This window comes from Elaeis guineensis, chromosome 4 (genome assembly GCF_000442705.2).
Source record: "Elaeis guineensis isolate ETL-2024a chromosome 4, EG11, whole genome shotgun sequence".
NCBI classification, from domain to species: Eukaryota; Viridiplantae; Streptophyta; class Magnoliopsida; order Arecales; family Arecaceae; genus Elaeis; species Elaeis guineensis.
The window spans coordinates 31,471,999-31,495,150 of record NC_025996.2 but is presented as its reverse complement, the minus strand read 5'-3'; the positions used below and the strand labels follow the sequence as shown (position 1 = coordinate 31,495,150).

Below are 23,152 nucleotides of genomic sequence, written 5' to 3'. Positions count from 1 at the left end.
AAAGTGGGCTGGCATGTCCGGTAGACTTTAAGCAGGACGCTGAAGTCAATGTCAACTTCCATAAACGCCAGCATGTTGGTCCACATTTTTTCCCTTTTTTTTTTTTTTTTAAATGTTGGTTAGCCGTTGAATTTGAAGTTTATCTTATTTTCTAACAAATAAATCCAACAGGTTATTTTTCATATATAATGCAAGTACTTGGAGGCGTCTCTATTGTAAACTTCCACTCTACTTTTTAATTTCCAAATTATTCCCCACTATCTCTTTATCAACCATCTTTTACAACTAAAATATAATAAAAGAACAAAATTGTGTTCAAATGACCAAGGAAATAAATATAGTAGCTATCTAGTTTTAGTTATTTTCGGTTATGAGGTTCCTAACTTCCTATCTTCTTGAATTAAGAATTATGATCCTATGACTAACTGTTACTTGCAGTACATATTAAAACATAATATACATAGGGCCTCAATTTACAAATGCCCAAGGCAGTAGTTTAAAGAAATTCTCTAATTGTCTTGGATGACGTGCGAAACTTTGATTGGAAGGAAACCTAGTTATTCATAGTTTCATTTTCTACACCTGATTTTCTAGTTTAATTAACAATTTCATATTTATCATTTATAGTTCATGAAATAAATATTGCACGGTCATTGGATGATGAATGAGATGCATGGGTGATTTGTGGCCGAGATAGAGAGATTTTAGAAAAATTTGAAAAGCATTTGATAGCTAAATAGCATATAATTATAGTAAGTTGGCTAATTAGAATAAAAATCATTTGTCCTTGATTAATGAGGCAATTACTTTGACAGGTGCTTCTGTGGCATCTATTAATATTTTCCATATATTTCTTAAATAATGTCAAAAGAAATTTTTTTTGACCACATAGCATCGGAGGCTCGGTGTGAGTAGTAGGATTTGGCACAACACATAGGAAATGATTAATATCAAAATCTCCAAGCTAGTATTAGTAGGCTCAAGAAACTTTTTTTGTTGCATATAATAAGCACTCAAAACATTCTCTTCAATCATAAGCTAAATGACATATTACTCTAGGTAGCTAATGTAGTATGTATGCTACGCATAAGTGTTTAAAGTCGTATGGCCTTCACCTCGGCTTGGGTGTTAAGGATTTTCAGAGGAGTGCTGTCCTTCTTGTATAATTCATTATTTACTTATCTTTCTATTAAAAAATTATAAAAATATTTTTAATAATACTTTTGTGAAGTACAAGCAAAGTGCATGTATTCTTGTTTTAGAGTTTTTCTTTTTCATTTAATCAATTGGTTACTTTCATGATAAAATTGTTTACGAATTAGAACGGGATTGAAATGTCCAAAGGCAATGTGCCCTCCTTTATTGGCAAGTAGGAAGTTACACCTTAAGACATCAAAATCTCATAAAAAAAAAAACTCTGGTTCTTACAAAGTTCAATCTCTCTAATTCTATACAAATCTTCTTTCTCTATTATTTTTTTCACAATCTATTCTCGGGCTCCAGACTGACTTAAGATCGGAGAGTTCAGAATCGAAGGATCCCCACTGATTTTTGACTTATTTTGTAGATTTTTTTAAAAATATTTCAGATCGGATTGCGATCGACCTCCAGCTCGGCTTCATCCGATCTCTTCTATTTCAGATTTTAAACCTAGTAGGAATAAATTGGGACTAGAAAAAGGGCTGACTGATTTTTCTTGTGGAAAAGAGTAGCAGAGCAAGAGAATTTGTGTGAAACTAGAGAGATTGGAGTTTGTAGGAACAATCTAAGCTATTAACATTTAGGTTGTGAAGCAAGCGGAGAGGAACATGGGAAGCCTAGTTTTCATTTGAAGCCCTTCCAGCCATCTAGTCATGAAAGAGTTGGAGGCTCTTTATCAAATCACTTAAGGTTGCGTTTGGTAGCCAGCAATCTGGATGGATTGCTTGTAATTTAAAATAGACCCGTCAGATTACTGTGTTTGATATATTTTTTGAATGACAATTCAGATTGCCTTGGTAATTCAGATTAACTCTCAAGAGGTAATCTAGATTGCTTTAAGGAGAGGTGGCTATCCAGATTATCACTTATTTGGTAATGTTGCAAAAAAATTTTTGGACAAAACTATCCCTCAAAGAAATCACACAAAATCCATCTCTCCACCCCCTCCCCCAAAGGCTCTCACCCTCCCCTTATTATATATAATAATATGATATAACATATTATAATATAATATACTATTATTATATTATTATTATTATATTTTTATAGTAACTATATTATATTACAACAATATAGTATATGATAATATATGATAGTATATATTATATAAATCCTATTATATATAACAATAAATTATATTCTATAATATTATATTGTTATATTATATTATTATATTATTATATTACTATGTAACATTATATTATTATTATAATATAATATAATGATATATATTATATTATATTAATATCTTATATTAATATAATATTATTATATATAATAATATAGTATATTATATTATAATAATGTTTTATTATATTATCATATAATATTATATATTATATTAATATATGGTAATATATATTATATAAATATTATTCTATATAATAATATATTAATTATATTGTTACATTATTATATTATATTAATATATGAATATTATAATATATTATAATAATATCTTTTATTAATATAACATAATATATAATATAATATTATTATATATAATAATATAGTATAATATTTTATATTATGATATTATTAAAATAATATATTATATTATATTATATTATAATAGGTTATTATAATATCATAATTTAATATTATAATATATAATATTAAAATATATTATATTATATTATATAAATATTATTAATATTATATGATAATATATTATTATATTATTATTATAATATATTATAATAATATATATTATATTATATTAATATCTTATAATATATTGTAATATAATATAATATTATATTATATATATCATATAATATAGTATATAATTATATTATATTATATTATATAGTATATATAATTATATGATATTATATTATAATAATTTATTATTATATTATCATTTAATATTATGTGTTATATTAATATATTGTAATATATATTCTGTAAATATTATTCTATATAAGAATATATTAATTATATTATTTTACTATTATATTATAATATATTGTAATATATTAATATTATAATATATTATAATAATATCTTTTATTAATACAACATAATATATAATATAGTATTATTATATATAATAATATAGTATTATTATATATAATAATATAGTATAATATATTATATTATTAAAATAATATAATATATTATTTTATAATAGTTTATTATAATATCATAATATAATATTATAATATACTATATTAAAATATTTTATATTATAATATAATAATTATATAAATATCATTATATATAATAATATAATATATTATATTATTGTGATTATAAGGTTAAGGAGGTATTTTAGGAATTTGATTTTATATTATCAGTAATATGATTGTTATACCAAATATGTCAATCAAAATTTTCAGTAATTTTATTGTAATATTACCTACATGTATCAAATATAATAATCAATATTACTGACAATTTAATGATGCAATCTATCTTGAAGACAGTCTAGATTACCTTCTAAGATTGTCTGGCGATGCATCAAATGCAACCTAATATTAATGAGGATGGGGATATGGCTGAGGGTAGTTGATCTATTAAGCAGCAGTTATTAGCAATTCACGAGTCCTTATCAGGGGAGGAATTTCTCTCTCTCACATCGAAACAAAAAAAAAAAAAAAACTTTAGAACTAAAACAATATATGATTGATAACTAAACAGAAATCTAATCTTTTTGATAGGTCTCACCACAAAACCATTACCAGAATCCAATTACATGCCAACTAAATGGGTTAATTTATTGTGTGAAGTTAATCAAACGAGGTCATCATTTTGCTGTAACAGCTACGGTTTCATTTCAAAGCACTCTGCACGGCTCTCCAAGCATTCGCGCGAAGGAAGGTGAATTCTTCTTTGTTTACTCGGCGTCTGTCGGATCGGTGACCGGGGGTGACGCTGACACCCGTTTCCCCGTCTCTCTCGCGTCCACAAACGCGTGATGCAGAAATTGACTCGTTTGAATTCATACTTCATGAAGTTTCTTTGAGCCACAAGGTAATGTTTCCGGGGAACGACTTCGGTAGCAGACGGTTAAAGGCTTTCACAGTTTTTTTATGAAAAGAAAGGGAAAACGGTCAAAGCATGGACATCTGGGACATGGATATCTGCGGTCAGTTTTCGTGGAAGAGTCATGGTCGACGTATTGCTTGGAAGGAAGCTCGTGTGTACGTGGAGAGACCACGAGACTGACCAATTTTTGCGCCAGTCATATTTAAGTCGGTTGGATCTGGCCTTTTCGCTCATCTCAATCGCTGCAGATATATGCACAGGCAAAAGGACATGGCGAGAAAATTTCGACGTGGCATTCGCGCACCCACATGCAACATTTTCGGACACCGTTGCTTTTTTTGAAAAAAAAGGGGCATGATCTAAAGAAAGATCGCTATGTTCGTTATTGGACTTGATGAGATTTGCGTCTGCTTGCGTGTGCACATATGTTGTTCACATAATGACAGTTTGATGCAAACATTATTATGATATGGTAGGATATTGGCCGTGCAAGTGTCAGATGAAAGTTTGTGGTAGGATAAAGTTATGAAAGCGAAAACTAACATGGAAGTTGATTTGGAGATAACCAATAAGGTTCTAAAAATATTTGTGTAACTTTAGATCAGTAATGTGCTGCTTTCTTATAAACTTGCTAGAAAGAGAAATGGAAGAATATTTTTAAACAAAGCTACCAGAGAAACAATTTCTTAATTTTTCTAAGATCCGATGTTCTAAGAGTTATTATCTAACCTTATAGATTTTCTTTTCTTTATTATTTTATAAAATTATTTTTGATTTTGACCGAAATTATGCAATTTGTTGAGTGGTTGTGTCGGGGATAGTGGCTTAATCTGGGCCATTCAATTCTATATTTTAATCTGCGGTGTGTGACAATAGATAAAACTATTTTTGATTTAATATGTGCTCGTCTGAATCTTCCTGGTATCCAAGTGATGTGGTGAAAGTTGAAACATGTTATGATGTTTTTCCAGCATATGCTCTCACCCTAAGGACTATTTTGGTTAATTATCAAAAAAAAAGAAAAAGAAAAAAGAGGGGAGCGGAGAGATTGTATATGAGTGTTTGTTTAATTAATTAAGCGTTCAAGTCTTGGTCCAAATATTTTATCGGCTCTGGAAACGGGGCCACGATTTATTATATTGGACCTGAACAGGAACCATATAAATTTCTATAATCTATTCGTCCACGAGTGTCGTTGCGCACTCCTATGCTGAAACTAAAACTAGCCGACCATCCTCTCCTATCTTTACGGGGCCAACTTCGAGCCGCTCAGTCTCTCAGCTTTGTAGCCATTCTGTTCGATGAAATGCCCCAGAGACATGTAGTAAATTCTTCCAAAAGATCGCTACCAAGATTTGCGGGCTATCCTTCCGAGGCCAGACCTATCGATACCAGTCCTGGAAGTCATGGTGCAGTTTTTCGAGACCAGCTGATGAAAAAGATAGGTATTTCATTCTTCTCTGACTGCAAGCTTTTAGAAACGACCGAGCTTAATAGCAGAACTTTCGTACATCTTCTTGGCACTTGCATCAGATTTAATGATGTCCTGATTGGAAGACAATTGCATTGTCTGATTACAAAGTTTGGATTCTGTTCAGATGCTTTCGTTGGTAGCGCTCTCATTGATATGTACTCAAAATGTGGATTTGTTAGAGAAGCTCGTTTGGTGTTTGACGATATTCGTATAAGAGATTTGGTCCTGTGGAATGTGATGGTGTCTTGCTATGATTTGAATGGCCGTGGTAAAGAAGCTTTCGAAATCTGGGATTTGATGCGGTCTGAAGGGTCTGTTGGTGATGAATTTACTTTCAGTAGTTTGCTCAGTTCTTGTAGATCTTTGAATAGTTTTTACTTAGGGAGACAAGTTCATGGTCTTGTTATAAGGTTAGCTCTTGATGTTGATATAGTTGTCGGTACTGCACTCGTTGATATGTATGCGAAATGTGGTGACGTTAAGGACGCTCGACGGGCTTTTAGAGTCATGGAGAATCGGAATATTGTCTCCTGGAACACCATGATTGTGGGTTATGGGCAATGTGGTGAGGGAAAAGAAGCTGTGAAGCTTCTTGTCCAAATGCTTCAAGGAGGCTTGAAACCTGACGAGCTAACACTTGCCAGTGTTCTTAGCTCTTGCGCTGATATGTCAGCAATCAATGAGGCTATCCAGATACATGATTACGTGATGAAAGATGGGTTTGAAGCTTTTGTGTCAATTGGAAATGCTCTTATAATGGCATATGCAAAGAGTGGTTGTATCCATAATGCATTTCAATCTTTTTGTTCAATCTCTAAGCCTGATTTGGTTACATGGTCTTCAATGATATATTCGTATGCCTTTCATGGCCTTGCTAGGGAGTCTATAGATATATTTGGAAAGATGTTGCACGAAGGCATAAGACCAGATGGGATTGCCTTTCTAGGGGTTCTGTCTGCTTGTAGCCATGCTGGACTTGTAGAAGAAGGGCTGCACTATTTTGATTCCATGAGAAAGGACTATCAAATTCAGCCAAGCTCAGAGCATTATACTTGTTTGTTGGATCTACTTGGGAGAGCTGGTCACATAAACGAGGCTTATGATGTTTTGCTTAATATCCCCTTAGAACCTGATGCAAATATTCTTGGAGCTTTCATTGGTGCATGCAAGGTCCATGGAAACGTTGAATTGGCAAAATGGGCTGGGGATATGCTTTTCAACATTGAGCCAGAGGAATCTGTTAATTATATGCTTATGTCTAATGTCTATGCTGCTGTAGGATGTTGGGAGGAGGTAGCAAGGATGAGAAGGATGATGAGGAATTGCTGTGGTAACAAGGTGCCAGGTTATAGTTGGACTGAGTTTGGTGGTACAGTCCATAGATTTGTCTCTAATGATAAGTCGCATCTGCAAGCTCTAGAGATTTATATCATGTTGGAAGGACTCATTAAGTTTATTAAGGAGGAAGGAAATATGCCGTATGATAGAAATATGGATGTCGGACTAAGAGATTAAGTATTGCTGCATTTTCATAAAAAATATCTTGGTCGGTATTGTTATAATGAGCACGACATTTGATGCCTTACTGGATATTTCTGGTTGCATCCCTTGGTGCTTCTGAATTTTCAAGGAGTCTCATTAAGTCATATCCATTGAGACTTTCAGTATTGCCATCTATTTGAGATTGGTTCGGTGCTCCTCTCTGAGGTAAGAACTAGGTGGTGGCTGGTGTTCTATGTGTTGATAAAAATTTGACTATGTTTTTTGATATATTATTTTTTTGAGAATATTGGTCAGAGTGCCACCAATCGTGAAATGGTGCAAGAATTACTCATGTCAGGTACTTGGGGAAAGACCTTCAAGGATTTGAGTGCAAAACCTCCTCCACCTGGAGGACAGCTGCGATAGCTGGACTATAGCACAAGTTGCTGGCTTTTACATATTGGGATATTAAGTCTTTCTCTGTAACTTCATAGATCCAAAGTTCAACAATTAATTATCTGGCATGAGATCTTTGTCATCTCCTTTAAAAGTACATGGCTTCCAATAAAAGGCCCTACTAAGAATTTATCATATTTTAATTTGGTTTCAGGTTATGTTTCACAAGTTTTCCATCCACAAGCATTCCGCATTGGTCAAAGAATGTTATACTCCATGGCTTCTGCACAGATTTTCTTGCAATTGTTCAAAGCCTTGAACATAAAAGCTCTTGGTCTGGATAGATCTCCAGAAATCAGGTGAATCATTTGAAACTTGTATAATTAAATTTTCAAGTCTTTTTTTGGATCAAATAAGGATTATTGCAAGATCTGTTTTTTTTTTTCTAGTTTTAAAAAGACATGAAGCTTTGAGGTCTCTTCAATGACTAGTACAGGTTTTTGGTGCTTTCTTTATCCATTGGAGCCTATCATAGGGTTCATGTTAGTTCGAACATCAAAACTGTGGCAAAATCCATATCAAAATTTCATTTGAAATTCGTGAGATTTTTGCAGTCAAATCAAATATATATTTTTTTTTCATTTTAAATACTGTTTTATACTTTTAATTGTCATAAGCCCCAGAGTGTTTTAATTCTTTTGAAATAATGTAATTAACCCCATCATTTTTCATTTTGAGTATTGCTTATACATCTAACCAAGGGTCTTTGGAAAAGTTTTGGTTTATTTGGATAATGCTGTCAAATGAGTCCTCTCAGGTTCTATTTTATATATCAACATATTTTGTTGCAAAGGCTTTAGCTTCTTTGGGATCTGTTTGAATTACTGCTGTTATATGTTTGCAGAATTCACTGCAAAAGGTCTAGTTTTAGTTGGATACTGTATATTATCTCACTTCTGGATGGAAAGTATTTCTTTACAAGGCTTTAGAGTATGTGTTTTTATATGATTTCCTCCTAATTTATCAACATTTTATCACCATGATCTCCTCTTGGCTTTTGAAGACTGCCAAGATTTTTGGTTTTGACTTTAATAACCCTATTTGCCTCACAATTTTCATTTGTCTTTACTCAAAGCACCATTTGTTAGCTTCTCCTACCAGAAACACGTGAGCAATATGGTGTTCCCTAGAAGAAACATCAGCTTGTTCTTTTGATTGCTAATTCATTCTCTTTTCAATCTATGCCATAAGTGAATTCTAGGTTTGCACCATTCTCACATCCATGTACCTCATTAACTGTCTTGATATGATGTTTGTTCTTCTATACTATCCATCTATTTTTGTATGTAGTTGTTTTGTTCTTGTTCCCTTCCTTGAGCAGCTAAAGCTTTCTACATAACCAGAAAGGAAAATGATGGTACCAGACTACTATGTCACACTTGTTCATGGCACTTGATAGCATTTAATAAAACATTTTCCATCCTACACCTCTCCTAATATGCAAGCTTCCCATCTAGCCAATCTTGTTGATGATTTTCTATTTCTAAATCTATTCCACCTCTTACGAGGGTATTTTTAGATGTTTCTGCTTTTAATCCTCCTAGTCCTCCACCTTAGAGTAGACTACTGTTATCACTTTATTATTTTTTTGCCCTTTATTATTTGTGTTTAGCAGGTGGAAGACTATAAATATATCTCTGTATCATTTAGTTGTTGCAATGTGCTACTTTTCTTGTTCCTCCTCAAGGATTCAAGTCCTAATTGAGGTACCATTCCAGTCCAATCTCAGGTCAGTGTGAGAGTGGGATGCTATCATGATCGTTGCAAGCTGGCATACCTCTATGATATCAGGACACCACTTTTTCCACAATTTTTATTTTTTCTTTTGTTCATTTTTAACTTTTATCATTGTTAATGAAATTTTGATGAATTTTTCCATGTTTTAAGGTCCTTAGTAGGATTTTTGAGCCAATGATTTTTTATAGGGTTTAAATTCTTCCTTTCTTTTCTCTCTTCTTTGCCTTTCTTTCCTCTCTTTCTCTCTTAAACCCTGTTTGCATTTCTGCCAATTTCTAGTTTTCAACTTTTATTTTCCAAAACAAAGGAACCGAGACAGAAATGGTGTTTGGCAACCTAATTTCCATTTGTAGTTTTCTGAGAACCCTTTCTCAATTTCAAAAAATTTAGAAACTAAAAAAATCTGCTTTTCATTTTTTCTGAAAATCAAAACTGCTATGATCACCAGCACTGCCTCTATCGCCAATAATGCCGATGCCCCTAGCCGCCACCTACAAACGACCATTGCTGCTGCCACCACCACCACTTGGCATTGCCGGTCACCACCATCACTGCCAAATACGACCCATGTGACTACTAATTTCAATATTCAAAAAGATAGAAACTAGTTTTAGATTTTATGAAAACCGAAAAGTGGAACTGATTCCAAATGCAACCTTCGTTTTCATCTCTTCCATGCCTAAACAAAGGGAGACAAAAGTGAGCCCTCACAGCTCCTTTTTCTTTTCTGTTTCGAGTGAGTTCCAGTTGTCCTAGCTGGTGCTAGTTAACGCTGCTAGCTTCTTGGTTAGTTCTGAGCTGTAGCAATCAGGATAGCTAGTCTCTTGGGTCATGAGCATACCACCATCCAGGGGCCATCATAAGTACTGTTCTTTCATCAAAATCATAAAGTAATGGTTGAATGTGCCTATACTGGCAGGACATGCCTGTACTAGTGGGATATGAAATTGTGAATCCTTGCTCCTACTCTCTAGTTCTCCAGCAGATTTTATTCGCTGCTCAACTGTCACTCACTCCCTAAGCTAATTGTGTTACTTCTGATTGTTTTCCCATAAGCTATGAGTTTTTTCTAACAACCACCAACCCATCAAGATGCCTGGAATTACCTCAAGTTTGTAAGAATTCTAGAGTAATAGCAGGTATCTTTAAGGTGCTTGTGCACTTCATTCGTACTTGGGTTGTTGTCCTCCTTCAGGCCAATATGGTCTCTATCATCCAATGCTGAGTCTGCAAGATCAGGGCTCCATCCAGTGGTTTGTTTCAGTTATATTACACTCAATTGGTGGTTTCTGGTTCCATGGAAAAAAACATATGTTATCCAGTTATGGTCCTAGCATTCTGGGGCCTCGGGAGTGGTAAACTAGGGATAGACCTAACTTTTAGTATTTTTTTTTTCTTGCATAAAGTGGTTTCTAGTTTCATGGATGCACATTAAGAGGAGAACGTGGTAAACAGTCATCTTTTACAGTGTACTACTATCTTTTAGATGAGAAAAAGGGGGCTATGCATGAACTTGATATGCACTCGTATTGCATAAGTTATATGAGTCTAGTGATGATCCAGTAAATTCAATTACCAATTAACTTATGATACATTTTTGGATGAGATACAAGTTTAACTTGGCCCGTACATAATTTCAGGTTGGGTTTCATGGGTGATGTGGCAAGTTTGAGTCCAATAAGTCCACAATCTTTAGTAAACCCAACAAGTATTTTCACTAGGATATTGCAACATAAAGCATGCTACTTTAGTTCCAAAAGAGGAAAAAAATGTAGCTATGGTCTCTAATTTAGATTCTTACTGCCAAATTTCATCAAATAGCAATCTTGATCAGGCCATCACCCACAACTACATTTATATAGCCACTAAGCACCTAAAGTCTGTAGATGTCCTTAGAAAAAAAAAAAACTATCCTAAATAAGGTTTGTCATGTTGGAACCAACCTTGTGCCGGTTGGCCGGTGGTAGATTCGGTATGCCCTGTACGGTTACATACCGGGCCCGAACTGACACGACAAAATAAAGGGGGGAGAGGAAGAACCGGAGAGAGATGGGGAGGGAGAGAGAGGAACATAAGGAGGGGGAGTGAGTAGGTTGGCCGGTAGTGGCTACCGGAGGGCCGTAAAAGCTCCTAGAGAGTGGGATCTTTCTCCTCACCCTCTATTGGATTGAAACAAGGGTGACCCCCCCTGTTTCGATCGCAACAACCATGTTGCCAGCTTCACATAATATGGATCGCGATTGAAATGGGGGCGGTCACCCTTGTTTCGATCTGACGAAGGGCGGGGAGGAAGATCCCGCCCTCCAGAGACCTCCACAGCCTTTAGCAGCTACTGCCAGTATCCCCGCCTACTCCTCTCTTCTTGTTCCTCTCTTTCTCCCTCTCTCTATCTCTCTCTATTTTCCTCTCTATGGAGGAGGGCGGAACTCCGAAGGCCTCGACGGGCCTCCAAAGTATTCAGCATCATATTTCAATGACTTGTTTTGGTTAAGTTACTCATCAGCATGATAGTTAAAGATACATCAAACGACTACCACCACAATGAGTTCACTAGTTCATGAATATTGTATTTTGAAGCCCCTCCATTTCATTGAACATTGGTTTTTCCTCCCACTACTAGCAAGTGCTTCATGAGATCATTGGAATAGATATAGATAACAAAGGCAAAGGCTTATGAGCATAAGACACTCAAAAGAAACATAATGATTAATAAAATGAGAAGAACAATATTTTTTATGGAATGGATGAGACTCTAAAACAGTTTTTTTCATAACAGTATTTTATGTAGGATTGAGTTAACTAGTTGAGTTGTGAAGTCACTCAGTGTTGGAAACTAGTAAATTGGGTGCCATCCTGCCCTCACCTAATCTAGCCAGGTTTCCCTCCTCCCCCAATCGAAACACATACACACAAAAGAATAGTAAATAAATAAAAGTTTTTAAACTAAAAAGAGTGCAAGACCTCAAAACTTCACGGTGAACAAGCGTGAAATATTTTAAACTTGAATTTGCATATGTACAAGAGGGAAGATTGTTTTAAAATGTTTTGTGAACTTGTACATAAAATAGAAAATGATGGTCTCCATGAATGACAATGCCATCTAAGCAAATATTTTTTTCTATTACTCGATATAGCTAAAGAAAAACTATCTCTAGCATCTGGAAGTTAAAACTGTTCTTGTCAACCTCCATAAATTTTCTCCTTGCATGAAGATCCTTGAATTCAAAATCAGTGGTGCAAGAGGTTAAGGTTTTGCTTATTTGGCTCAGACATGGTATAGTACATTAAGAAATAGTACAATTGGATAGGATGGGGAGCAAGGATTGTAGAACCATCCTGAACAATCCTATTCAGGGTATACCGAACTATACTAGCACGGACCGGGATAATTCTGGTGATGGAAATGAGAGATCGGAAAGAGGGTGGAGAAAAACCAGAGGAAAAGAGAGAGGCAGGGAGGGAAGGAAAGGGAGAGGCTAGGGAGATTGTCGGAATCATTTGAAGTCAGCAATAGGATTGCCGACACTGATCAACAAAAATAAAAAAATGAAATAGGGGGGAGTCGCCCTTGTTTGGTCCAAAGGAGGGCAGAGCCCCTCCTTCAGTCCTCCGAAGGCCTTTGTGGCCCTCCGACGGGCTCCCCAGCCTCTACCTCTCCTTCCCTCTCCCTCTCCCCCCTCTCTCTCTCTTCCTCACTCTTGTTCTCCCTCTCCTTGCCCTCTCTGCTATGTCAGTTTGACCCAACATAGAACGACATGGGGGCATATGAACCATGCCACCAACCGACCGGTCCGAGCCCTGGTATCAGCACAGCCTTCATGGTGAGGCTAGCTTGGAAAGCTTGCTCAAAGATGATAACACCATTTGTGTGAATAAATATGTTTAGTAGAAAAGGAATTGTTACGTGAAGAAAGAGAACCAAGTGCTTGTAATGATTGAAGCCCTTGATCTTTTGTCCAAAGAGGATGATGCAACCACATGATCAACAAATAAAGTTCAGAAGTGGAGGCTGTCTTTTGCTAAAGAAACTTTGTCCTGGAAAATAAACAGTATCAGCTGAAGCTGACAGGCAAAAAGCAAGGGGTAGCATCACAAAAGATTTCAAAGAGGCAGCCATCTGGATTGGCACTAGTGGCATTTCCCGAGACGGTTTGCTGATAATGTCCTATTGGCAATCAATAGCATGGTCTGTGTGATCACACTATTTACACTAAATGTTGCCACTGCCTCTACTTTAACAAGGATATTGCAGGCTGTGCATCATGTCCAAATCCACAGCCTCCATTTTATATACCAGTAGACATCAATCAGATTTTTGCTTAAAGATGGAATTGAAGAAGAAACAGAGACTTGTTTAAGGTGCACATAACATTTTTCAAGGAATGTAGTTCACTGCCAGTCATGAACGTCCTTCTCAAGTGTTCAGATCTTAAACTGAACATAAATAAAACTTGAGCAACCTTAGATTCAGAAAGTGAACAATATCTTTTGCTTTAAAGCATGACCCTTATTGATCTTCATCATTGTAACACTGCTTTTGCTTGAGTATCATCATTGATATGTTTGTGATGTTGATGCTTTTAATCTCAGCACGCTTCCAGAACCTGGTAATAGCTTCACTTGGTTCAATTGTTAGCTATGGCTTGTCTTTATGACATGTATGTCATTTTTGAGGCTATTATGTAACTGGGATTTCCTTATTGTTCTAAAACTAAGATGATGCTTCTTTTGGATCTTTCCACATTATAAAGGATTTACACATCAGGTAACTGAATGTGCATTCTGGTCAATTCAGCTCATGTATAATTTGGTTAATGATTTTCTTGGAATTATTTGTGCTGGCACTTTCTGTTGGATATTCATTGTTTTGATTTTTTGACCCATCGAAACTTCTCCATGGTCAATCTAGGCTGTGATGTCATTTTTATTCATTTGCATGTTAAATTTGCAACTCAATTTTTTGTAACATCTGACTCCTTCCTGTTTATTTGTGATTTGATTTTTTTTATTATACCAGACAAAGGTACTGATACTATCTGTTGGATCTCTTCTTTATTCAACATTCCCTGGGAGTGTAGTATCTGTGATTTAGAATACAATCTTTCTCAGTCTCGGTGCCAAAAACTTCAAAATGTGCACAAGATCGTGAAACCCCAACTACCATAATATCAGGTTAGATCTATGTGGCTCCAACTATTATACTTGTTTCACTCTCATCATGACAAGTGATTAGCTTGAAAATGCATGTTTTTTGGCATTGTGATTTCTTGTTACATGGCCTAGTTAGGACTGCTACCACATGTTTTAACTATACATGACATGTCTTGATGTTAGTTCTGGTGTTGGAGACAAATGCTGACTCTGTTAAAGTACACCAGAACTTTTGGATGTCTAGAGACACATCAACATGCCATTTTCACTTGATGTAATGGTGTGAAAATTCAGATTTCCATTCACTTTTTAGAAGATAACCATGTTAGATGATTGGAATCTGTTCGTGTGTAAGCTGCACCATAAAAACAAAAGGTGAAAGTTCTTAATTATCTTATAGTTTGATGCACTTATCATGGGGACCCTATATTTAATGTTTTCCTTCAAATATAATGAAGCCTAACTTTTCTGAAACTTGTCACTTCAGTATGAGAGTGTTTGCCTTCTGATGGTTACATGATGAATGAGAGTCCTGCATTATCTACAACTAATGAAGTCACACCATAAAGGCCTGTTTGATATTTCTTTTTGTTTTCTGTTTTTGTTTTAAAAAAACCAAGAAGGAAAATGAACAAGATTGAACATGCATGATAAAACCTTTTTCTTTTCTAAAATTGTTTGAAACATATTTAGAGCATTTGGAAGGAAGGATTTGTTTCTTTCGGAAGGAGCGAAAATAGAAGGAAGGAATAGCAGAATTTGTTTTCAAATTTTATCTTCAAAATAATTCTCTATATAATATTTCACTAATATCTAGAGAAACAAAAACTCACAAACAATAATAATGCCAAACAATCCCCAAGAAATTATGTGGTTTAAGACTATTAAAAGTTCATGGATTTGTAGTTTGTTATGTATATGATAATATAGCAGATTTTCATCAGCAAACAGGTTAATTAACTAGTTGGAGAATGGTTGTATTCATATATAAATATAAAATCCTTGTGATGGGAACTGCAGAGCTACAGGTGGGAGATGGGAAAAAAAAAAAAAAAAAAAAAAAAAAAAAAAAAAATATATATATATATATATATATATATATATATATATATATATATCAAATGCCTGGCTGAAGTATAGTGTGCTGCAATTCTGTTCTGTTGATGTAATTGCTTATATAATGCCTGCTTCGACAGCTGCTTGGGAATAAAACTGAGATCTGCACCCATATTCTTATGGAAAACTTAGTGACTATAGATCTTCTCATCTTATTTTGCCACATGATTGCTGATAATTGAAGTCTCACTGTACAAGCCAAGATAGGTTATGAGAGAGAAGAATCTTGCATCCGGAGGTGAGAAGACACCTAAAGAATCTAGCGTCCTGAAGTGGGAAGACGCCTATGTACCTTGGCGAATCACTCTCCGCACCAACCATTGTAGATGAGACAAGTAGACTTCAATAATAGAAGTGCTTGCAACAGCACAACCGTCCCAATAATGGTTGCCTCGGGCAAAATAGTTGATTGTTAATTTGTCTAGAGTACAAATTTTCGATCCATTGTTCACTAAAGAACTTGTCTTATCTGAAGAATGCTTCGTTTGGAGGGTTGCCAATCAATTTAGAAATCTTTTGTTTTAAGTATGACATAAGTCATTGTTTTCGTACAACAAAATATACGAACAGACATAGCCCTCCTACTTAAGAAACTAGTCCAGTACCTGAGTAATGTTCTTCAGTCATAGCTATAGCATTATTAAGGCTTTTTGGAGGTCTGGTTCTTCTATTCATGGTATACTTGGAAGGGGTAAAGAGGGAGGGAGTGGAGGGCAAGAGTTTTTTGGGAACCAGATGAGTGGAAACTTGACTCCAGGATCAAGCCTCCAGGTCCTATCTCGACACAACACTCCACGATAGGCAGTTAACACCCTCAGAGAAGGGCTATAATTGAAAAGTCACGTTGGACGGGTTTTTTTACCTATGATTTCCATAGTTCTCTTAAGCACCCATGATTTCCATAGTTCTCTAGAGCATCCCCTTTGGCAGGTTGTTGCTAAGGACGTTCCAAGGAGATCGGAGATCTCAAAAATCTAGGATTTCCAAAATGTGCCTTTAAGCTACCTTTCTTTAGCTACTGCTAACCCTAAAGACTTCGAAGGTAAGATTTTATAATTGTATGCTGAGAATCCCTCGGGATTTCATATATTTTAGTGTCACAATTCGCAAATCATCCAGAAAAACCCTTCGCAAGAACACTATGGAAACATCGGTACCAGAATCCTTGGTTCAATTTTTGAGTTCTGCAACATTTCACCAGTCGCTCTTTTTCACAACGATACCACAGTGGCTTGTGAGTTAATTATGAGTAAACATGAATAAAAAAAATCATCAGCCGTTGAATTTTCGAGATACAACCTGCTTCTCCAACAATCAAATCGATCAGATTTTAGGCATAGATTATACTAGCACCGCACCCTCTAAATCATTTTCGTGGTGATAACACTTTTCAAATTTGGATGAGCAACTGAATCGATACCAAGGCTACTTGCCCTGTTTTCTTTTAAAATAGAAAAAGGTTGAAGTGGTCTGTGAATCAAATTGATAATTTCCCATAGAGCATTCGAGTTAAGTTGCGTCACGAAATCAGCGGAGGGTATAATATTTTGTACGCAAGATGCTGTCCCTTGCGGACTCGGTTTGTCTGCACTACACACTGCCCAACGACCAACCAGACGGACACGTAACCCATTACACAGCCTGTCAGCCGTCCCATCACCACCTCTTCTATGTTTACTTTATAAAATATATGCAGTTCCCGAGGTCCTGCAAAGAGAAAAAGTTGCCCTACCTGCCTAGAATAAGACCAAAGCATGGTCACAGTACAGTCCTTTGTCCCTCCAAAGTCCAAAACACCCTTCTCCCATATCCAAATATCGATACCGCCACTGCTACATCAATCATATCCTCTAACTTGTTCTTGCAAGAGCACCAAATCATAGCTTTAACAGCGGGATAGTACATTACAAAACCTCATATAGCATGGTTGCTACAGCTGTGCTACATGTGAATGAGCTTATAATGCTCTTAGATATAATATATTTCATAAGTCCATGGCAATTGGGAACGTACCACTCTTCCACCTCCATTCCTTCTTTAAGAGTAGATGGTCTTCAACCTTTTTGCCGTGTGGATGAAACCCACGATAACCTGCATCTCATCCAATTGCTTTTGCAATTGGCAGAAAAAAGACCATGATACGTGTCAGGCTTCGAAAATATGAAAGGAAAAATGACTACAAAAAGAAACACACATTCAGTCCTGAGATATTAGGAATGTTTATTTTATCATTATGCAAAACCTAGAAGCAATAAGATAAGCAAATAATGAAGCACAAATAGTACCTGAGAAAGGAAATGGTGCCGCACGCCATTAACCAGTTGTTCCTTTGATGGGTGAGGATTGACGCTCACCTGGAATGAACATCGTTGCACATGATTGATGTTGGTCTACAAAAGAAAAATTCACATCTTCCTCAAGATACCAAGGTCACAGGGACGGGTCAGAAATATACCAGATTGAAGTGCCTCCAGTATCTCCACAAGGTGGCCGTCCCGAGTTTCGACAAGTTTACTCTCTGTTAATAATCTACAAAGTGTAAGCACAATCTTTCAATACATACAACTCAATCTACAAGGTGTCCTAAACTAATATCGAGGATATCTTTAGCATTATGCATCTTCCTTTACCACAAGTGTTGCTGTCATAACGACTAAATTTAGCTAATATAGATCCAATTTAACAAGGGATATATTATGTCACGGTATTTTGCTATCTCCTAAGCTAAACCCAGTGATGCAAAAGGCTGACGCTCATCAGGCGCACAAAAGCACCAGCTACTGCCACTACTCATTACTTAAGGCTAGTTAACTAATAATTCATCATTCAAACAATTTCTCACCGTCTGAGGCTTGTAAACATGGGAGTGGACATCTTTGAAGATGCCTCGGTTATTCTTCGCTGAAGATGTCCAAGGCCTTGTATGCCGAACTCTCGGCTTTGTTGGTTTGTGGAACTCTATGCTACCTGCCCACAAGGGAAATTATTAAAAAAAAAAATGTGATTAGCTGGTTTTATTGCACATAACTTGAATTAAATTATCTAATTATTGATCATTAACAGCACTTGATTAGCTGATTTTGGATTGCCAGTTAAAACACAAAACCTACTGTAATCAATATCTTTCTCTCCCATGTCAGAGCTGCTGCAGAAAGAGTTATCACAATCGACATCGTCGTCATCATCCTCATTTCCAGTTGGAGCTTCTAAAACACTCAAAGCATTCCTCTGCAACTTCACCTCCACCCCATTCTTAAGGACCTGACATCACAAATCAGCAAAGATTGTGTCTTGCAATGAAATTAAAGACATAATATGGGAAAGATGAGGCTTAATATTGAAAGCCCCAATATCAAGGTTCGCTTATCTACAAGATCCAACCGAGGTACAAGATACATAAATTCTGTTTAGAAACTACGTCTGACATTTTTTTGCCTGTGTTACGCTTCTTATTGCCACTGATTTTTTGATGTGCAATCTCTCTACACATGGTTGAGCAGACAAAATCTAGGAGGAATACCAAGACACGGTGCAGAAGCATATATTTCATGTAAGGTCACCAAGACCTTGTTCACCACGCACAGCCTTTCCACCCCCTAAATAAAAAACGTTGTTTTACTTGATTAATTTGTTTCTGCAAATTCTACCTGTGGATGCCTTCGAAAAGAAATTACTTAGGACCAGAGTTCACTTGCCCATGCTAAATATCAAATTACTGTCATGACCTTGGAAATAGTTATGATTAGGATCCGAATGACTCCACTGTAATAATCCAACTCTAATCTCAGATGGAAGATATAGAAACAGCTCAAATAGCGTGGTAAATATATGATGACAATGATAACATATCAAGTCGATATAGCTGAGAAATGATTCTAATTACCAGCCAATGCCAGCCACCAAGACCAACAGCTTTCTTCACAACACCTTGCAGCCCAACCAACACTGACTTGGTCCTGTTGTTACCCGTAACGATGACTTTAGTGTGCCTGGGAAGCACTGAGAGCTCTTCATCTCCACTTTCTTCCCGAAACGGAGACAAAGCCCGAGAAGAACACAACTCAGCCTCCATTAATTGCATATACCTAGCACCTGCTTTAAAATCCAAACAGTAATAAATTTCATCAAAAGATTCCAAAAAAAATAAACAAACGAATAAAAACTCAATTGACAAATGATGAATCAGCTACATATCATTCCATGATTGACGAGCTCCACTTAAAAAATAGTACACAACTACGGATTGCCGCAACAAACATATCATTGCTCAGATTAAACCTTTAGGCATAAACAAGAGACACAAAATTTGTATTTGACACTAGCAAGCATGTCAACTTGAATCAAAATTTACATTTGCAGAAAATCCAGATATGGTGAACCTGCATGTGAGAAAATTAGGAATGTCCAAAATTACAATCATCCAAACAATGATTAGATGCAAATCCATCTCCAGGTAACTGTCTGTTGCAGGGCCCAGCAGCAGAACATCTGCCTGGCTTTCAGATTATAGTGGCAACCAAGTCAAAGTTAGGCCGCGAAGGGATGGCGCAGTGCTAAAGACCAACCTTGCTACAGGATCAGAAATTCTAAGAGCAATCCAGCCTTTAATTGCAACACAGCAGTTGACATATCCCGCCCATTTGATATAAATTAACTTAAAAACTCTTGGGACCCACCACCCTGCAATTATTGTTTATATGCATGGTGGATGTTTCTCTACCGACCGATCTGAAAGCGATTATGTTGCCGCTACTGCATCATAACCATAACCAACAATCTTTATCCAAAAATAAAAGGAATGATTAAGAAAAAAAATAAATTCACCTGATCGTATACATCTATAAATTTGCTTCAAAATACCCTCATCTGCGTCACTCTTACTGCCAAAGACCACAAAACTTTCATAAGTTCATGCTACGTGCCACTAGAAAAAATTGAAATTAATAAACAAATGAGAGTTTGAAAGCTATTATCTACATCTCTCAAAACCAAATTTCCAATTCCTCCGGATTGAATGAATGAAAACGCTTTCTTTTACTGAATCGAGCAGTATTTTAAGATCTAGCAGGAATTGGCAGTGTGATCCTCTATTTGTTTTTTAAAAATCAGTTTCTTAGATTTAGGTCCACTTCGTTATAAGGATCCAAAAGGAATTAAAAGTAGATATCATTGAACTTTGAACTGGTGTGATGAAGCCAGTAGGTCCGATTGCTTGCAGCTAAATCAAAATCTTGGTCACAGATGTCTTAATAAAAATTGCATGTTTACAAGGAAAAAAACAATCTTTAAGCAATAGACCAGCTCAAAATGGTGAGTGATTAAGGTAAAGAAAAGTTCTCACTTGCACTGGTTTCACCATTCTAACCAGATTCCTTCCAGAAAATCCTCTTATCTGTCATATGAAAGAAAAAAAAGAAATCTAAAAAAAAAGCAAACAGTCATCAAATCTTTGCGGAGAAAACTGACGCCAATGTCATGCAATTAAAGCAAAATAGAGCTCAATACCCGAAGCTCAATTCAATCCTTCCACTCTTCCAACTCGCCGATCCACAAAACACCAGATCTCACTCAATTCTGGCAATCCATAACCAAATCCATTAGGAAAAAAAAAAAGAGAGAGAGACATCTTTTTGATACAAAACTAAGATAAATCAAATGCATCCATCAAAAAAAATTCTTCAATTCCAATTACCACGCCACAATGCCCCGATCTGGATAAGCACCCGCAATAATTTCGCGGCAAATTTCGAAATGCAGGGGTTTTAAGACGTGGAGATCGCAAAACCAGGGTTTTCCGAAAAAAATTCCGTGCTCCAATTCGTCGGAAACCCACCAGATCTGAGGAATGGGAGCCTCCGGATAGTAAAGGAGAGGACTTGAGGGAGAAAAGGGTAGGCGTTGTTGAAATTTTGGGGGCAGGGGAAGACGAGAAGAAGGGGAGGAGCGCCCCAAATGCTGTCCAACTGCCAAGAGAGTGAGTAGACGCTTAAAAGAAGTGGGGGGAGGGGAAGGGGGGACCAGGTTTAACGTACGGCCTTCGCCGGTTGCTGAAGACCGAGCCGGTCCGCTCCATGAAGCCGCTCGCAAGCTCAACTATATACCATCGTTTTTTTTTTTTAGATTTATTACGGTACTAATAATACGAAGGATATTATTAATTTTATATTAATTGTGACTCAAAAATAATATTATTTATAAAAAAATTTGTATGAAATATTTTTAAAAATAAAATCACGAGTCTTATAGATAAGATCGGATAATATTTTATGTGATGAGCTTAGATATTATCCACAAACAATGATGCATCATGTAGGAGCCGATATCCGTCTTGATTCTCTAGGGTTAGATCCATTTCAACTGATTGCAAGACTTCTCCAACTGTATATAATCGAAATCTTCTTGATTAGAGGGCTCTGTTGTCATTTTAATAATGTGGAGCGCACCATTAATATGAGTCAAAATGGATTCGTATTTATAAGGAAAAAAAAATCTTTTCCATGTGAGCATCTTTTAAGAAGTAAAATCGTGAGGCCATTAGTCAAAGTGGACAATACTTCACATCCATGGATCAGAATGGATAATACTTCATGTGACGGTCTTTGTTCGTAACAAAACTATTTCATTAAAAAAATTATCGATGGAAATCAAGATATCACAATTTTCTTTGAAGGCAACGACCGTGCTATCCGCCACCAACCCAATCCAAAAATGATGTGGTGGATCATATTCAACCAATAATTTTTTAGCTTATACCTAATTGGTGATAGATGAGGATATAGAGATGGGGCGCATGCTAGTGAAAGGGTATGCACCGGATGTTCGTGTAATCATTTTCATGTTTTGGGACATTTCGATTGGATTAATTGGACTCTAGCATCTTAACAATTTATAAACTGATTAATTGAATATATCTAATAACAATACTTGTTATTTTGAGCTTGTGGTTCTCGCACGCCACATTAAGGATATGGATTAGCTTAAGATTGAAAAATTATAGTTTTAAGGATAGATAAGGAGTTGTGGCCGCTTTAAAGTTATGTGCTTGACATGAGTAAAAGGTTTGCACTAAGACCCCTAATTTTATTCGAGTGATTGGCCGGATAGGTTTTCCTTGGCTGTAATATTTGTGTGCTCTTTCCCTTTCAATATTGTATTGTATGAAATATATAAAGGACGTAAGGAGAATAAAAGTGGTAATTTATGCAAATTCTGTCTTTTTAGACGTGATTGTTTTGGTTGTTACTTGGAGAGGACAAAAGCACGTTTTATATGCATGTATAAAAGATTTTATTTGAAGCTTACAAATACAAGCTGATGTATTTTATTTTATTATTTATTGTATTAAGATTTATATAATTTACATCAATTTCACCTAGCCTTTTCGATTCGGTATGCATCGAATATTTAAATAATATGTTGCTTCTTTGCACGTGACATCAATTTTGAGAAAAAAAAGTCTCTATAATTGATAAGTAGAGATGAATTGTTTGACAGGTAATGTATAAGATAAATTTAAGAACCGTGAGATATTTTGCATATGTATCA

The 23,152-nt window shown here is 35.7% G+C and overlaps 2 protein-coding genes across 11 annotated transcripts; one reads left to right on the top strand and one right to left on the bottom strand.

Annotated features, from left to right (window-relative positions):
- Positions 1 to 5,184: 5,184 nt before the first annotated feature.
- LOC105043045 (pentatricopeptide repeat-containing protein At2g46050, mitochondrial) lies at positions 5,185 to 16,132 on the top strand. Of its 8 annotated transcripts, none has more exons than XM_073256227.1 (5): positions 5,185 to 5,636; positions 5,790 to 7,372; positions 7,758 to 7,902; positions 14,358 to 14,512; positions 15,806 to 16,132. In XM_073256227.1, the coding sequence occupies exons 1-2, from the start codon at positions 5,399 to 5,401 to the stop codon at positions 7,178 to 7,180; spliced, it is 1,629 nt and encodes a 542-aa protein (XP_073112328.1). In that variant the 5' UTR covers positions 5,185 to 5,398; the 3' UTR covers positions 7,181 to 7,372; positions 7,758 to 7,902; positions 14,358 to 14,512; positions 15,806 to 16,132. The 8 variants fall into 8 exon arrangements, with proteins under 8 accessions (XP_073112328.1, XP_029119793.2, XP_073112326.1 ...); XM_029263960.2 differs by adding an exon at positions 7,506 to 7,629 and having other exon boundaries at positions 5,189 to 7,372; XM_073256225.1 differs by adding an exon at positions 7,463 to 7,629 and having other exon boundaries at positions 5,189 to 7,372.
- A 1,321-nt stretch (positions 16,133 to 17,453) lies between these two features.
- On the bottom strand, positions 17,454 to 21,587 carry LOC105043044 (uncharacterized). 3 transcript variants are annotated; one of them, XM_073256228.1, is made up of 10 exons: positions 21,300 to 21,587; positions 21,113 to 21,181; positions 20,949 to 21,026; positions 20,432 to 20,487; positions 19,491 to 19,699; positions 18,718 to 18,868; positions 18,450 to 18,574; positions 18,063 to 18,125; positions 17,893 to 17,961; positions 17,454 to 17,716 (listed from the first exon to the last, which is right to left on the bottom strand). In XM_073256228.1, the coding sequence occupies exons 5-10, from the start codon at positions 19,686 to 19,688 to the stop codon at positions 17,645 to 17,647; spliced, it is 678 nt and encodes a 225-aa protein (XP_073112329.1). In that variant the 5' UTR covers positions 19,689 to 19,699; positions 20,432 to 20,487; positions 20,949 to 21,026; positions 21,113 to 21,181; positions 21,300 to 21,587; the 3' UTR covers positions 17,454 to 17,644. The 3 variants fall into 3 exon arrangements, with proteins under 3 accessions (XP_073112329.1, XP_029119794.1, XP_029119795.1); XM_029263961.2 differs by lacking the exons at positions 20,432 to 20,487; positions 20,949 to 21,026; positions 21,113 to 21,181; positions 21,300 to 21,587 and adding an exon at positions 19,959 to 20,180 and having other exon boundaries at positions 17,893 to 17,997; positions 19,491 to 19,702; XM_029263962.2 differs by lacking the exons at positions 20,432 to 20,487; positions 20,949 to 21,026; positions 21,113 to 21,181; positions 21,300 to 21,587 and adding an exon at positions 19,959 to 20,171 and having other exon boundaries at positions 19,491 to 19,702.
- Positions 21,588 to 23,152: the final 1,565 nt, after the last annotated feature.